This window comes from Rousettus aegyptiacus, unplaced genomic scaffold (genome assembly GCF_014176215.1).
Source record: "Rousettus aegyptiacus isolate mRouAeg1 unplaced genomic scaffold, mRouAeg1.p scaffold_m13_p_4, whole genome shotgun sequence".
Lineage (NCBI taxonomy): Eukaryota > Metazoa > Chordata > Mammalia > Chiroptera > Pteropodidae > Rousettus > Rousettus aegyptiacus.
In genome coordinates this window covers 96,091,026-96,108,686 of record NW_023416307.1, presented here as the reverse complement: position 1 = coordinate 96,108,686, position 17,661 = coordinate 96,091,026, and the positions used below count along the sequence as shown (strand labels likewise).

Here is a 17,661-nt window from a genome sequence, read left to right as displayed (position 1 = left end):
TAATTGGATGTTCTGTTGACTACTTGAATTCCAAACTCCAGCTCATTCCTTAGATTTGGGAAATTCTGGTCAACTATTTGTCTGAAAATGCTTTCTGGTCCCTACTCCTTTTCCTCATCTTTGATAATGCCCATTATTCTTATGTTTCCTTTCCTGATGGGATCAGCTAGTTTTTGTATTTCTTGAATTCTTTTTCATTCTTTGATTTCTCTCTTCTTCCTTCTGATTTATTTCTAGATTTCTGTCTTTGATATCACTGATCCTTTCCTCTCTTTGGTCGACTCTATTTCCCCAGCTTGCTATTTTGTTTTTCAACTCTTGCAGTGTGTTTTTCATATCCAGAAGTTCTATTTGGTTCTTTTAAGAGTTTCAGTCTTTTTACTCTGTTTATCTAGTTGTTTTTTCAATTCATGAAATTCTTGAATTGAGTTGTTTGGATCTCATTGATTTTTTTTCGGAAGTACCATTCTTGAATTCTGTCATTTAAGTTGCATATTTCTATGCCTGTAAGGTTATTTTCTGGAGATTTTTCTCTTTCTTTCTGAGGTGCCTTGTCGCCTTGGCTGTTCATGGTGTTTAATAGCCTATTTCTCTTCCTAGGCATTAGTGGAAGTGTATTCTGTTGGTTTTCCAGAAAGATTTTTTATATAAAGGTCTTTCTTTAGCCTGTTGCAAAGAAGGTGCTTTTCTTTTGGTTTCCAGTAGATAGTGGCTAAGCCTCTTGGATTCCTGCTTTATATAAAGCCTGTCTTTTTTATTTTCTTGTAGATATTTAATCTCACTTGCTACTCTCGGTTTCTATCCCCATCAGTGTTAGCAACAGTTTCAGTAGCATTTGCCCAGATTTCCCTGGGTCTCCAAGGTGATCTGTCTTGGATGGTATCGGGGAGGGCCCCTCTGGGTTGGGAGTTGGGGGCTGTGGCTCAGCCTTGGTTTTGCAACCAGGTCCGATAAAAATTATCTATTGTTTCTTTGTGGTCCCGTCCCACTTCTCTGTTGTCTGTCCTAATGACTGGGCCCTGCTGCAGGATGCTAGAAGTTCTAGCACTTCCAGGCATGATGATCAGGGAAGCCATTGCACCTTCACCCTTTCCCCTCCTGTAAGGAGCTCTGGCGGCTATGGGAGGCAGCTTCTTTATTTCTCCAATTCCACCACTCAACACTAGGGGTTCTGACCTGTGGTAGCTCTTATGCGCAGATCCCATGCTCAGAAGTGCTGGTGTGCAGTTTGGGTGTTTTTTGTTGAGTTTTAGATGTTCAGCTTATTGTTGTTTCAAGGGGAGAGATTTGAGGACATCTCTCACTCTGCCATGTTTCCCAGAATAAAGTATTTTTTTTTTAATTAAGGCATTTACATTGGTCTTTTTTTAGACATCATGCTATTATTATACACTTAATAATCTACACTACAGTGTAAACATACCTTTTATATTCACTGAGAAACCAAAAAAAAAATTGTGACTCACTTTATTGTGATATTTATTGCAGTTGTCTAGATTCAAACCTGCAAGATCTTCCAGGTATGCCTGTTCTTATATTTTGGAGAAGTAATGAATATTTTATTCTAATTTTTAAATGTCTTTATTGTAATTTTAATTGCCTGCTTTTTTAAGTTTATTACTAGATAAATGCATCTGAATAATATAATTAATATCACTATCCTAAACCAAAAGCAAATCATGTAAGCAATTAAGCTGTACTCTAACTTGTCTTTCATTTAGTTACAAAATAGGAAAAAGACTTCCAGCAATGTCTGCATTTTCTTTTTCTTAGTTCTTTCCATTTTGAAACTTGTTACAAACACTCATAAAATCACATCTGGTAAAACTCACTCGTGGTAGAAGATGGGAGTTATCTATGTCAGTTTGGACCCAGTGTAAAGTGTATGCATGGATGATCAGTAATACATGTCAAATGGTTGAATAGCCAAGAGCTCTTTTATATACCACATTTGAATACACACTTTTATTCTTAGTCTCTTTACCAGTTTTATTTTACATAGTAAAATTGTGTAAATGCATATTTATTGAGGATTAGCTATGTGCCAGGCACTGTTTTAAGTGCTATCCAAGTGGAAACATTTTAGTCCTCACAACAGTTCTGTGCAGTGCATTCAATTGTCATTATACCTGTGACACAGGATAAACCAAGGATAGAATGCTCACTAAAGATCACACAGCTATTAAGGTGATACCTGAAATTTATCCATCTGAACTACTATCTTTGCAGTCTGAAGTGTGCCAGGTTACACCATTTACCAGTCACCAAATCTTCTGCCCTCCAGATGTCCTACCTTCTGTACAAAGGATGTCATCTAAGTTATATATTGAATCTAGATGAAGGATTATGGTAGATGGACTAGGACTTTGCAGGAACTGTTTTTCCTGCCTTTACTAAGAAACAGAAGGAATTATACAATTACCTCCTGCTTCTTTTCTCTTCTCTCACAGCTGAAGGCACTGGAGACAGGCAGAACCCAAGGTTTTACATTACATGTGCAGGTTTCTAATCCTTGTACCTAGAGAATTACAAGTAACACCCACAAACTCCCATGCCAGGAAGTCAGGACACATTCCATCCATTAAATAAATACTCAACTGGAAAGAGCTAACCATCAATTTCTGTTTTGTGATAGAAGTTTCTGATATCTATGGTGTGGCTCTAGACCTTGTGGTATTATTACTGAGCTTTGCTAGTATGTTCTTCCTTACAAAGGCAAAAATTAGGAGTGAGTATATAACACAGCTACTGTGTTCGATGCAGCAGTTGTTATCCATGTAAATGCTGTCTTGCTGTAAGACACCATTTACAATATCAGGGCTCCTCTGCAAAGCAGCAAACCACAATTTTACCACCCTCATCCTATTCAGCCCATGACTCCTTTTCCCCTTTTCATGCCCATCAGCTTAGATTCTCCTCTAGGCAGCCTAAGCCCTGAAAATGCCGAGTCCTCTGCAATTGAAAGTTCCCTGGACCATGCAGCACTAACGTATTATGAAGGCACTTTTCAGTTTTCTACTCTGATATCCATCCAATATAGTCAAAAGTCAGCCTCCAAAGTATGACAGACACTTTTTGCCCCTGATAAGTGATTAGGAAATCTGAAAACAATTCACTGAATATTAAGGAAGGATTAAGTTAAAAATATTCAGGCTTGTAGCAAGTGCAACTGGAAATTATCCTGCCTTATACAATATTTTGGATAAAACTATACTGTAAAATTTTATAAGAAAAGGAAAAGAATTTAGCATGATGGAAAAAAAGGGAGGAGGGAAGTAAAATTTCTTTTTACACCTACAATTTGTGAGGCAATGTATAGGTGTATTTTACTTTGTTTAAATTCATTGATATTACTTCCTTTTAAAAACATAGTTTTAAAATTTTCGAGATTGGTTTATTTTTTCAAGTTGTTATTCAATCACGTGAATCAGGTTTGAATTCTAATTTCTGCCTGGCATGAATGAGAACTATTATTTTTCTTTATACTATATTAGTACCAAACATACCTAATCATAAGAATCACCTAGGGCTGTTATAAAAGTAGAGATTTTCAGGCATAGGCAGACGTTATATTTGGGTATATGAATTCTATATTCTTTCCTTCAAGTTTTTATTTTGAAAATAAAAATATTCAAATATCTGCCTTCACCTAGATTCAGCAATTGTTGAAATTTGTCACTTTTGTGCTATGCTGTACCATTCACCACTCTTGATAGTTGAATAGATGGATGAATGGAGGATAGATGGTAGATAATTTGGCCCCTTTCACTAGGACACTTAATCTTTTCTAATTAGCTTCCTTCACAGTTCCTTGACAGTATTTAATCCCCAGGCTTAGTGTAGAAAGGAACAATAGATGTTTAGTCGGAAGGTTACTGTTAAATGATTCTTTGTTATTGTGAAACAGTGTTATACATATGAATAATGCATATTTAAATATATGTACCTTTTAAAGACTAATAACCGATTACCCTTGTCCCCACCACCCTGTTAGAACTAGAACATTAGCAGAAACTTCAAGCCCCTCCGAGGCCTCCACTAAACATTTGCCATCTGTTCCATATGACCATTTCCCTAAATTTTGTGTTATCCCCTTTTTAAAGTTTTTCCTCATCTATGTGTCAGAAAAAAAGTGTGTCATTTTCCTGCTTTTGAACATTTTTAAATAGATTCATAATTATCCTCCAATGGCTTGCTTCTATTTTTTTCAGTATTCTAAGTTTGAGATTCATCTCTATTGCTGTGTTTGGCTGTACTTCATTTTTACTACATTAGAGCAGGTCCTCAAATAAGGTCTTTTTGTTCAATGTCATTTTATTAAAATGTTGATGAGGTACTGTAGGAACTTAACTCTTGTTTGTATTGATTAGCCTATGGTAAAGTTGGTTTTGTTGTCTGTCGTTTGGCTTAAAGTCACAGAACTTATCTATGAGTTAAGCAAGGACCTGCTGTGTACTGTTGCATCATGAATATACTAGAATCCAGTAGATCATTGACGAATATTTGGAATGTTTTTAGTTTCTTTTAATATGAACAGTGTGTCAAGAATATTCTTGTACATAACCTTTGTGTACATGTGCAAGAGTCACTTGAGATCATGCTCCTAGGAACGTCCACAATTTAAGGTTCTGGAAGGGTGTTGTTTTTGTAAATAACAGAAGCTGCCATCATTAAAGGAATAGGATCAATTCCTTGAACACTTTTAGTTGGCCTGCAATTGGATCTGGATTTTTGCTATGTCCCAGAACACTTTTTGCTATTAAGACACATGGGGCACTGTACAGCTAAGTTCCAGAGGTGAGTGAGTGGAAGTTGTCCAAGACTGGTAGAATTCTGACCCACCTTGTGGGTCATTTGAGCTGGGAATCTACATACCAGCTTATGCCATGATGACATTCACTGAGCTCAATATATTGATTACTCATATGGTATTCTTATACTTCTTTGGTATACCTACTCTGTATTGATGACTTTCTACTCTTCTTGAGCAACACAGTGAACACATCTTGCACTTGATCAACTGGATGACACATTGGAAAGAACTTGGACTTTGGATTTAGAAGTCCTTGAGTTTAACAAGGTTGGCCATTTACATGTTAGAAGAAATGCTGTCATAATTAGAAATAATATGTAAAAAGTGCTCCATTCTTTGCCTGACATTTGATAAGCATTAAGTAAAGTATAGTCCTGCAGATGTTGTTCTTGTTATTTCTCATCACCCACATTCAGAAGCCTGAAGTACTGAAATTCCTTTCTCTGATACTCTTTTCTTCTTTCATGAATGAATTAATACAATTTCTCCCCTATTCCTTATTTCAAATTTCATCTCACCTTCTAGTTTACTTTTCTGTGTTAGTCTTATATAATGTTCACACACACACATTATTGACTTAAATGTTTAACATGTCTTTATTGACTTAAATGTTTAACATGTCTTGTGGTCTCTTTTTAAACATAACATGTACTGATTTGAACTTCTGATTTCTACTCTCCCCAGTCCCCACCATTTTCCTCACCTTCCTTTCTAATTCATTTAATGGTGTTGTCATCAACTCCATTTACCCTGGCCTAAAACCGAGACCTATCCTTGACTCCTCCCTTTAACTTAGTCCATCAGTAGGTGCTGCTTCCAAATCATGCCATGCCTTTGACCACATCTAACTCTCTATCCCCTGTCTAAACCAGCATTAGCTCTCATCTGGGTTACTGCTGCTATCCCTTGTCTCTGCTCCCTGCCTGTACTCTTACCCTTCAGGATAAAAGTATGAATCAGAACTGATCACTGATTAAAGCCCTCCAAAGAGTACCCAGCTACAATAACAACAGATTCTATTTTCTCATGGCCTTTAGGTAAGATCAGACCTCTGTCTCTCTGTTCCTTACCATGGTGAATCTCTTGGTCCACCATGCCTAGTCATACCTGACCACTCTCTTCCTTGACTATACCAAGCTCAGTGCCACCCCAGGGCCTTCACTCTCACTTTTTTGTCTCTCTGGAACTCTCTTCCCATGTTTTTGGTGTAATATCTTCTTTCATAGTTCAAATAGCTCAAAGGTCACTTCCTGAGACAGGCTTTCTCTGACCCTTCTGGAATTTTCCATTCATGTTTTTCTTAAACCTTTCTTAAACCTTTACTTCATAGCTGTACTATCTAAATTTCATCTTAAATATTTGTTGACATGTTTTTAAATCTTACTCCACTTAAATATAATATCTAGCAGAGTGGCTCTCTGGTTTACTGCTATATTTTCAACATTTAAAATAGTGCCTGGTACATAATACATGCTTAGTAAATATTTCTTGAATTAATGAGTGATGGGTGAAAGGTAACTCGAGACCAAAGAATCTCAGAACTTGTTACATGTATCACTAAGTAAGTATATAATGTATATAATGTATGAAAATGTTTTACTTTTCAGGATTAATTGAAATTCTTCAAAATGTCAGGTAAGTTTCTGTGAATAAATTTTAATATGCTTTATTTTCAAATGTGAATTGTGTGATTGCTATCCTTAAAAAATTGGAGTTTATTTAATTTTGAAGTTTTTTATGTTTATTATTTAGAGCATATGAACATTCCCATCTATCTTCGATAGAAATAATTAAAATGGATTTATATTGGCACATATGTACTGAAAGACCTCTAACATATATAGGGAAATTTGGGCAAAGTAAGGAAAGTCTGCAAAAAGAATTAGTAGTAATAAATAGCCTGCGATGACAGCCTGCTTTTGTAGAGGAGTGCTCAAAAGTAGCCTCTGCATTTTCAAGTAATGCAAGAGATGATAGAAGGAGAGAAACCACATATATGGGATTTGTGTTTTTTATAAGATAAAAAGTCAATCAGTTAAGAGATTCAGAACTTTTTCTTTGTAATGAGTCTAGGGAGAAATTTCTCTTATTTCAAGAGGATGAAGTGTAACATCATGAAAAGCGACTTCATTACTTCCCTTGAAGCAATTGTGGTGACCTAGGTGGAGTATGAGTCACTGGAGATGTAGACTGAACCACCTCTTATTGAGCTTTGTGTGGCACCACTGGTTTTTAAATCATTTAGTATTCATCGTGCTTTGTTTTGAATTTATTTAAATTTCAATTTATTTAAATCTCATTTTTAAATGAGATTCATGAAAAAATCAAATTCACTCTATATATGACTTCTTATATAGACTAGGAAAAAGAATTTTCAGCACTGTGCAAGGAATTTATGTAGCTAGGAACCAGCATCAGGTCAGCTGAACTACTAGTGTAAAAGCATATTGCTTTGATCGTAGGACAATATAATTGCTGTGTTTTATTTTGTAATCTGTATTCATCAAATATATTAATGAGTTGATGTCTAATATATATAAAGAATTACTTCTTATAAGAAATATGAGTGTATTTCATATTGGTTATATGCATCGATGCATACTGAAAAGAAAAAATGACTATATTCTGTTACCATCATTTCAATTGTAAATCACATGCCCTCTCTTTCCCCAAAGGTGTAGATCCCGCAGCCCCTAAGGAACCTACAGATGAAGTAGAAAATCAGATAAAGTCACCCGATCCAAGGCCTGATGCTCCTCCTGACTACAATTCCCATTTTGTACCAGGTAGGCTAATAGTCAGAAAAGATCTTTCTCCTATATCCAGAAAAACATATTAATAGTTAAGATTGCTTTTACTTTTTATTCCTTATTTATGTTATTATTATTATTTTTTAATTTATTTTTTTAAGTGACATTGGTTATCGAAATCCAGTAAGTTTCAGGTGTGCAGTTTAACAGTAAGGAGCATATATATTGCATTGTGTTTTCCCTTCCCGTAGTTAGATTTCTTTCTGTCAACACATTATTTGACCCATTTCACCCTATCTACCTCCCACCTCCCCTTTATATTGTCCATGTCCATGTCCATGAGTCTCTGTTTTTTCGTCCTGTTCATTTGTTGCTTTTAGGTTTATATTCCACATAAAAGTGATACCATATGATTTTCAACATTTTCTGTCTGACTTATTTCTCTTAGCATGATTATCTCAAGTTCCATCCATGTTGTCGCAAATGGCTGCATTTCATCTCTTCTTATGGCTGTGTAATATTTCATTGGATATATGTACCATAGCTTCTTTTTCCAATCGCTTATTTATTGTAGAATGCTTCAGTTACTTTTGTATCCTGGCCAACGTGAATAATGCTATGAGCATCGGTGTGCAAATATCTTTTCAGATATGAGTTTTCAAGTCTTTGGGGGTAAATATCCAGTAGAGGGATCAATTCTTGTTTTTTTGAGGAATCTCCATACTGGTTTCCATAGTGGCTGTACCAATTTGCAGTCCCACCAGCAGTGTATGAAGGTTCCGTTTTCTCTGCATCCTCTCCAACATTTGTTATTACTTGTCCTATTAATAACAGCTCTTCTAACAGGTGTGAGATGGTATCTCATTGTGGTTTTGATTTGCACTTCCCTAATAGCTAGTGATGTTGAACATCTTTTCATATAATTATTGGCCATTTATATGTCTTTTTGGGAGACGTGTCAGTTCAGGTCCTCTGCCCTTTTTTTGATTGGATTGTTTGTTTCCTTGTTACTGAGTTGAATGAGTTCTTCATATATTTTGAGTATTAGGCTCTTATCGGAGGTATTGCTTGCAAATATATTTTCCCATTTTGGTGGTTGTCTCTTTACTTTGTTGCCAGTTTCTTTTTCTGGGCAGAAGCTTTTTAGTTTGATTCATTGCTTTTACTTCCTTTGCCTTTGAAGTCAAATTCAAAAAATTCTCTTTAAGTCTAAGGTGTGTGAGTTTAGTTCCTATATTCTCTTCTATGCAACTTACTGTTTCAGGTCTTATACTTAGATCCTTTACCCATTATGAGTTAATTTTGGCATGTGATGATAGACAGCAGTCTAGTTTCATTCTTCGGCAGGTGGATTTATAGTTTTCCTAGCACCGATTATTGAAGAGGCTTTCCTTTCTCCACTGTATGTTTTTGGCTCTTTTGTTGAAAATTATTTGCCCATACAAACCTGGGTTTACTTCTGGGGTCTTGATTCTTTTCCACTGTTCTGTGTGTCTGTTTCTCTGCCAATACTATGCCTTTTTGATTATTGTCACTTTGTAGTATAATTTGAAATCAGGCAGACAGATGCCTCCAGCCTCGTTCTTTTTTCTCAGAATGGCTTCAGCGATTCGAGGTCTTCTGTGTTCCCATACAAATCTGATGATTTTTTGTTCTATTTTGTTAAAAAAATGCCCATGGGAATTTGATGGGGATTGCGTTAAATTTGTATAATGCTTTAGGTAATAAGGTCATTTTACTCTTTTGATTCTTCTAATCCAAGAACACATAATATCTTTCCATTTCTTTGTATCTTCTTCGATTTCTTTTATAGGGTTTTATAGTTTTCATCATATAGGTCCTTCACATGTTTTGTTAGATTTATTCCTAATTTATTATTTTTGTTGCATTTGCAAAAAGAATGATTTTTCCACTTCTTTTTGACTTCTTCATTTCCTATTTGGATGCCTTTTATAGATTTCTCTTGTTCAGTTGCAGTCTCTAGGACTTCCAACGTTATATTGAATAACAGTGGCGTTAGTGGACAGCCTTGTCTTGTTCCTGATCTTAAAGGAAAGGTTTTTAGTTTTTCACTATTAGTATAATGTTGGCTGAGGGTTTGTCATATATGGCCTTTATTATGTTAAGGTACTTTTCTTCTATACTGATTTTGTTAAGTGTTTTGATCATAAATGGATGCTGTATCTTGTCGAAAGCTTTTTCTGCATCTATTGATATAATCATATGATTCTTATTTTTTAATTTGTTTATGTGGTGTATCACATTAATTGATTTGAATGTATTAGACCATCCCTGTGCCCCAAGGATGAATCCTGCTTGATCGTGGTGTATAATCTTTTTAAAATGTTGCTGTATTCCATTCACTAGTATCTTATTTAGTTTTTTGCATCTGTGTTCATGGGAGATATTGGTCTGTAGTTTTCTTTTTTTGTGTTATCTTTACCAAGTTTTGGTATCAGGATAATATTAGTCTCATAAAATGAGTTGGGAAATATTGCCTCCTCCTCAATTTTTTGAAAGATTTTGGGAAGAATAGGTATTAAATCTTTGAGTGTTTGGTAGAATTCACTGGTGAAGCCATCTGGCTCTGGACTTTTACTTTTTGGTAGGTTTTTGATGATTGTTTTAATTTCCATATTGCTAATCTGTCTATTTATATTTTCTAGTACTTCTTGATTCAATCTGGGAAGTTTGTATCTTTCTAGGTACTTGTCCATTTTTTCTAGGTTATTATAATTGGTGTTATACAATTTTTCATGGTATTTCTTGTATGATCCTTTGTGTCTGTCATAATTTATCCTCTTTCATCCCTGATTGTGTTTATTCATGTTCTTTCTCCTTTTTCTTTAGTGAGTTTAGCTATCAGTTTGTCAATTTTATTAATCTTATCAAAGAACCAGCTCTTTGTTACATTTATGTTTTTCTATTCTTTTTTTGGTTTTCAATTTTATTTAATTATGCTCTAATTTGGTTATTTCTTTCCTTTTGCTGACTTTAGACTTTATTTGTTCTTCCTTTTCTAGTTTAAGATGAAGCGTTAGGTCATTTATTTGGGCTTGCTCTTGTTTTTTGAGATAGGCCTATAACAATATGAACTTTCTTCTTATAACTGCTTTTCTGTGTCACAAAGTTTTTATATCTTGTCCTATCATTATCATTTGTTTCTGTGTGTCTCCTGATCTCTCTTTTTATTTTTTCTTTGACCCAGTAGCATTCTTCAGTAGCATGTTGTTAAATGTCCATGCATTATTGGTTCTTCCCACTTTCTTTTTATAGTTGATTTCCAGCTTCAAAGCATTATGATCATAGAATATGGTTGGTACGATTTTAACCCTCATATTTGATGAGGCTGTCTCCGTGTCTCAGTATGTGGTCAATCCTTGAAAATATTCCATGTGCACTAGAGAAGAATATATAGGCATGTTTTGGGATGAAAGGCTCTGTAAATGTCAATTATATCCAGTTGATCTAATGTATCATTTAAGGATGTTATTTCCTTATTGATTTTCTGTTTGGATGATCTTTCCATATCCAACAGTGGGGTATTTAGGTCCCCTACTATGATAGTGTTTTGGTCTGTTTCTCCCTTTAGTTCTGTTAGTAATTGCTTTACATATTTCAGGGATCCCTGATTGGGAGCATAGATATTAATAAGTGTTGTGTCTTCTTGATGCATTATTCCCTTCATTATTATCAAGTGTCCCTTAGTATCTTTCTTTACCTTTTTTATTTTGAAGTTTATTTCATCTAATATTAGTAATGCTACTCCCACTTTTTATGAATACCATTGCTTGAAATATTATTTTCCATCCTTTCACTTTGAGTACATAGTTGTCTTAGCGCTGAGATGTGTTTTCTGGAGGCAGACTATGGTTGAGTTTTGTTTTTTGATTCATTCTGCAACTCTGTGCCTTTTCATTAGTGAGTTCAGTCCATTTACATTGAGGGCAGTTATTGAAATATAAAGTTTTCCTATAGCCATTTTATCTTTTGCTTTCTGGAAGCTCAGTGTTTCCATTGTTTCTTGTCCTTGTCTGTCTGTTTTTGTTTTTGTTTTTGTTTAGTTAAGTTTAGTTTAGTTTAGTTTTGGTTTGGTTAGGTGTTGCGGATTTTCCCTCTGGTTCTTCTTGTTTTATTTTCATACTTCTGTACAGAATCTTTGGCATGTGGTTACCATTACAAATTGGTAGAGGATAGTTTTATATATATAGTAGTCCGTTCTTCTGCGTGTGCCTTATCTACATTTCCCTTTGTGATTCTGGATCTTTGAGTCCTCCCCTTTTCTATCATTGTTGTTTCAATTTGTCCCTATTTATGCTGAATGTTCATTACTATCTTGCTATGGCAAATCTCTTGTTGTTTAAGCTTAGTTAAGATTGCACTTCTCTGCCTGCTATTCGTCTTACTAATAGTTATGTATTTTTTTTTTTTTTGTCATTTTGTATTAGGCGAGTTGACCCCTTTCAGTATTTCCTGTGATGCAGGCTTCGTAGTAGAGAATTCCCTCAATTTTTATATGTCTGGAAAGGTCTTTATTTCTCCTTTATATACATAGGAAAGCTTAGCTGGATACATTATTGTGGGCTTGTAGTTCCTTTCACTTAATAATTTGAATATTTGATTCCAGTTCTTTCTGGTAAGTTTTATGCCGAGAAGTCTGACAATAATTTAATAGGTTTTCTTTATAGGTTACCTTCTTCTTTCCCCTGGCTGCCTCGAGAATTCTGTCTATATTGTTAATTTTTGATAATTTTAAATCAGTGTGTCTTGGAGAAGGCCTTTTGGGATCAAGATAATTGTGTATTCTTTTGACTTCTTTAATTCCAAGTTCCAGCTCATTTCTTAAATTTGGGAAATTCTCATCAACTATTTGTCTGAAAATGCTTTCTAACCCCTGCACCTTTTCCTCCCCTTCTAGAATGCCCATTATTCTTATGTTTCCTCTCCTGATGGTGTCAGCTAGTTCTTGTATTTCTCTTTCATTCTTTTTCTTTTTTTGGTTTCCCTCTTCTTCCTTCTGATTTATTTCTAGATGTCCGTCTTCAATATCACTGATCCTTTCCTCCATTTGGTTGACTCTATTTCCCAAGCTTGTTATTTCATTTTTCAACCTTGCAGTGTGTTCGTCATTTCCAGAAGTTGTATTTCATTCTTTTTGAGGGTTTCAGTCTCTTTGCTTAAGACCTCATTCTGCTCATCTACTTGCTTTTTTCAGTTCCTGAAGTTGTTGATATGAATCGTTCGGATCTAATTGTGTTTTTTCAGAAGTATCATCCTGAATTCTCTGTCTCTTAAGTCACATATTTCTATGTCTTTAAGCTTATTTTCTAAGATTTTTCTCTTCTTGTCTGAGATGACTTGTCACCTTGGTTGTTCGTGGTATTTAATAGACTATTTCTCCTCCTGGGCATTAATGGAAGTGTATTCTGCTGTTTTTTTGTTTTTGTTTTTTTTTCAGAAAGCTTTATTATATAAAGGTCTCCCTTTAGCCTGTTGCAACTAAGATGTTTTTCTTTTGTTTTCCAATAGGTCGCATAAGTTTCTTGGATCCCTGCATTATATAAAGTCTTAATAATGCCTTTTTCTCCTTATAGATTTTGAATCATACTCACTACCCTCAGTCTCAGTCCCTGTCAGTGTTAGCGACAGTTTCGGTAGCATGCACTCAGATTCCCCTGGGGCTCCATGGTGTTTGGTCTTGGAGGATATGGGAGGACAGGCCCTCCTCTTTGGAGGTTAGGGGCTGCAGCTCAGACTCGCATTTTGCAGTCACAGCTGTTAATAATCAACCGTTGCTTCTCTGCCATCTCTACTTCTCTGCTGTCCCCGCTTCTCTGCTTTCTGTTCTAATCCCTGGGTACTGCCGCTGTGTGGAGCTCAGCTCTCTCAGTAAGGGTTGTTAAGAGAACCCACTGCACCTTCTCCTCTCCCCCTCATCCTGCAGGTAGCTCTGGCTGTGAGAGGCAACCTCTTTGTTCTCCCAGTCTACCTCTCAACTCCTGGGGTTCTGACCTTTGGTAGCTCTTTGTGCGTATCCCACACTCAGATGTGCTGGTGTGCAAGTTGGTTGTCTTTTGTTGAGTTTTGGATGTTTATCTTATTTATTTCAATGGGAGAGATTTGGGGGCAGCTCTCTGCCATGTTTCTGACATCACAAGATTGCTTTTAAAGTTAATTAACTTATTAATGGAGTAATTCAATAAATATTGAATACCTACAAGGCATAAGTAGTTTACTAGATGTGAATTAGAACATATTCCTGTCTTGTCTTCATAGGATTTATAGGTTACTGAGGAAGAAGGCTATACAAACATTAACGACATTCTCCTTGCTCACTTATGGGAATATGAAGAGGACTTTGTAGAGGCACGGAAGACAATAACTGACTCTACTAAGAACCTAAGGGTAGCCCTGACTGAGGAAGTCATGTTTTTCTGGCACAATAAGTAATTTCTCAGTCAGACGAAAGCAGGGAGCAACAATTTCTGGGCAGAGAGAACAGTATGTCCTAAAGCACAGGTCATGTAGTCCTGGTATGAAGCAAGTGTGAGATAAATGGCAAGAGAATGAAAGCGAATGACCTTGACTGCTAATTAAGGAACTTGTAATTCTCCAGATACTTTAGTAAGTCTACATGCACTGCTGGAGGTGATGGTTCTGGAAAAATGGATACTCATACTGCTAGTGGAAATTTGAGCTATTATAGTGTTTCTAAGAAATAATTTTGCAACGTGTAAAATTTTTTTAATTAAAAATATATTTTTGGCTAAAGAAATAGTTTTAATCAAGATTATATGTTAAGTACATTTTAATGGCTTAGGAAATGATAAAGTATTAGCAATATTTCTTTCAATATACATTTGTATGTATTATAGAGGTAGAAACCATTGAATTAGGCCGTGAAAGGGCAGAAGAACCCTAATATCAATAGGATGATGCAGATATGTTGTTTCGGCCCCAGACATATGATCCACAGAGCTCAGGTAGCCTTTGTTCCTTCAGTGTTTTCTGAAAACAGTAGGGCTTTATTTTTCTTTTCCACTCATGCATGTGCATGTTGTATAGATCTGATCAAGTGTAACCCCTCATTAATGGCTTACGTCCACTAAATCCAAGGTTTTGACACTTAAATTATAATCCTGCTGTATCCGACTATTTCTCTATATTTTATTTGAGTGATTATTAACATGATCTACATCATCTAGCTTATTTTCACCGATCATTTTCTATCCAAGTACCTAGATTCCAATAGAACAGAAGCTCCATAATTTCCGAGAAGTAAATACTGGTTTTAAATCACATTCTGCTCATCTCAGAGTGTCTGTCTATTCCTCTCTTTATAAAAATAGAGTGGGAGACATCCTTCAAATTAAATGACTAAATAAGTTGGAAAATATTTTGGTGCTGAGTGTACAACTAATGAATTTTGTTATGAAATAGTAGCAAAATTTTGCTGTGATTGCCATCTAGTGGCTGAACTTTATACTTTCTTATGGTGAACAGATGATGTCCTTGTGATTCACATTAAGGAGCTTAAAATACTAAAAATATCTGGCTTTAATGAATTTGTAAAATTCAGTTATATAATTTCTATTTGCATTATGGATATATGTCCATATATAATGGATATATGTCCTTCCTGAAAATAATTTTGTCCCAAATATGTTTTTAAAAAGTTCATAAAGAAACCTTTGTCATATGTAGTCTATTTAAAGAGAAATTGATGTAATTTTTTGAAATAAAAAAGGATGATAATGTTCACAGTAATAAAGAAAACACAAATCCCATGTGGCGGTATTTCTCACACTAGTATTAGCAGGACAATGCTTCATCACAGACTTCTTTAAAAAAGTGTGGCACACTATAGTTACATCAAGTTAAACATGTTTTGTTTTGTTTTCCTGCAGAATTAATTACAACCCTTAATGGCATTTTAAAACTCAAAAGGGAGTATAATATGTTGGTTTTCCACACAAAATTTGTCATAGTTTTTCTTGTACTTCTCATAACATCTCTGAACAATACAAACTTATACTAAAATCAATTGATTACATAAATTTGTATGTAATTTTTCTTAGAAACATAATCTTTAAACTGAAAGCCCCATAATCTAAATTATAATTTTCTTTATGATTTATTGATCCTCAAATTTTAACATATGAGAAACTTTTATGTTACGATCACATGGTTAATTAATTATCAACTCATTGAAATGTTATAACAATTAGTATTCTTAAGATAGTTTATATGTCTATAGCCCTGCTACCCTGAACAAGCCTGATCCCGTCTGATCTTGAAGCTGAGCAGGGTTGGGCCTGGTTAGTACTTGCGTAGTACTAACCAGGCCCAATCCTGTACTAGGAAGACCAGGTGCTGTAGGTGTAAAAAATATAAAAATAAGGGATTGTAAGCTAACAAAGTCCTTGCAATCTGTGAGGTAACCAAGGGTTACCTTGCCTAAAAAAATAAATAAATAAAAATTTTTAAAAAAGATAGTTTATATGACTTTTAGTTGCATTGTTTTTAGTCTGAGTTGAGTCCCTTAAACACAGTTCTTACAAGAATTAAAGACAATTCATGACAGACTGAAACATGTAATTTCTTTCATTTTTCCTAAACACATTAGATCTTTTTTTTTAATCTCATTTAGCTCTAATTTGACATTGTTTCTAGTTACCATTATTTTTCCTTTAGTCTCTCCTGACTCATCTCTTTCAAGAGATCTGCGTTCTCTACCCTTAAAAACTAGTATTCTCTAGAGTTCCTTTGTGCACTCCCTTGTCCCTCCCAGCCCTGCTTTCTGTCACCTCTTCCATTCACCTATCCTTTATCCTCTCTCCTAAGTCATCTTGGTAATATCCATTGTTTCATTTTCCTTTAACTACTTATGAATTCCTTCTCACCACATCAGTCTCTTTGCTCTAGACTTCCATTTCCAATGGCCTATAGACCACTTCCCCTGGATGACCCTGAGTCTCAAACTCAATGATTCTCAATCCAACTTTGGTATCTTGCCCCTGAACACGCACCCTCTATTCTTCATCTATACTTGAGACCTGTAAGGACCCAAGTCAAGACCTCAAGAATCTTTTCTCACTCGCAATCTATTACCAAGACAATACTGTTCTTAAATGTCCTTATTTTTCCACTCTCTGCTCTTTTCATCACAATCAAACTTTCTTGACTTCCATCTGGTCCCCTGTAAGCACCTTTGCCTACTCTAACCTTCTTACTCATAAAGGTTCTAAATATACAACCAATCACTCCACTTTCCATTTTATCAGCATAAAATTCAAAAAGTTCAAGTTCTTTGCACAGAATATAGATCTTATATAATTTTTATTCCCTCCTCACCTTTCTTTCTAGCCTAGTCTGCTAAATTGCCATACATGGCCTTTACTCCTGCAGTACTGAGATCCCCCGTGCAACTGCTCATTGTGTACCTATTCTCCCTGTAAAACCTTTGCCCATCGTGGAGTTGCTGGCTAGGTCTAATGTATCAGCACTTAAAAAATAGAATACCTCTTCTGCCTAGATCAGGTGCCCCTCCTCTGTAATCCCTTCACACACTATGCAGCTACCTCTGATTACACCAGTTTCTCACTTCATGGTGACCATTCACTTTCTGTTATAAATCTGTATGTATATTCTCTGTAGAGTGGGATGTCCTTGAAGACAGCATGTCTTTGTACATCCTCCTTTCCCTAGCAGCAAGCACGGCAGCTGGTCCTTGAAATGAGCTTGTGGAATGTTTCCTAGATTAAGGAATGTTGATTCATTTCATAGCCTTGTTCTCAAATAGTATTAGGAGAAATCGTTTTTCAATTCATAACTTTCATGAGTGGTATTTTTATGAGTAATTAAAATGTCCCAGACTTTATCAGCTTCAAACTTTCCCTTTAATCCCACTCTTCCCTTTAATGCCCAACAGGAATCTGAGCCTCTCTCTAATTTGCCTTATAGGGGTTGCTGTCTTTGTTTTATTTCTCATCCCAAAGAACTCAGGCAGTGTCCCTTCCTGGTGGTGGCTGGCTTTCTTAGCATTGGCTAACTTCAGACCACTGCTTTGCCTCTATGCTGGTCACCTCTTACTGTCCT

The 17,661-nt window shown here is 35.5% G+C and overlaps 1 protein-coding gene across 9 annotated transcripts in view; it reads left to right on the top strand.

Moving 5' to 3' along the window:
* PLSCR4 (phospholipid scramblase 4) overlaps nucleotides 1-17,661 on the top strand; it is a 54,490-nt gene that overhangs the window by 18,525 nt on the left and 18,304 nt on the right. For 5 of the 9 annotated variants that reach the window (XM_016166117.2, XM_016166085.2, XM_016166099.2 and 2 more), the window contains exons 2-3: nucleotides 6,421-6,448; nucleotides 7,489-7,599. In XM_016166117.2, the coding sequence (XP_016021603.2) occupies nucleotides 6,442-6,448; nucleotides 7,489-7,599 (118 nt within the window). In that variant the 5' untranslated portion in view covers nucleotides 6,421-6,441. Of the gene's footprint in view, nucleotides 1-1,299; nucleotides 1,521-3,879; nucleotides 5,081-6,420; nucleotides 6,449-7,488; nucleotides 7,600-17,661 lie in introns of those variants that run through there. The other 4 variants (XM_016166068.2, XM_016166067.2, XM_016166077.2 and 1 more) reach the window with 4 other exon arrangements.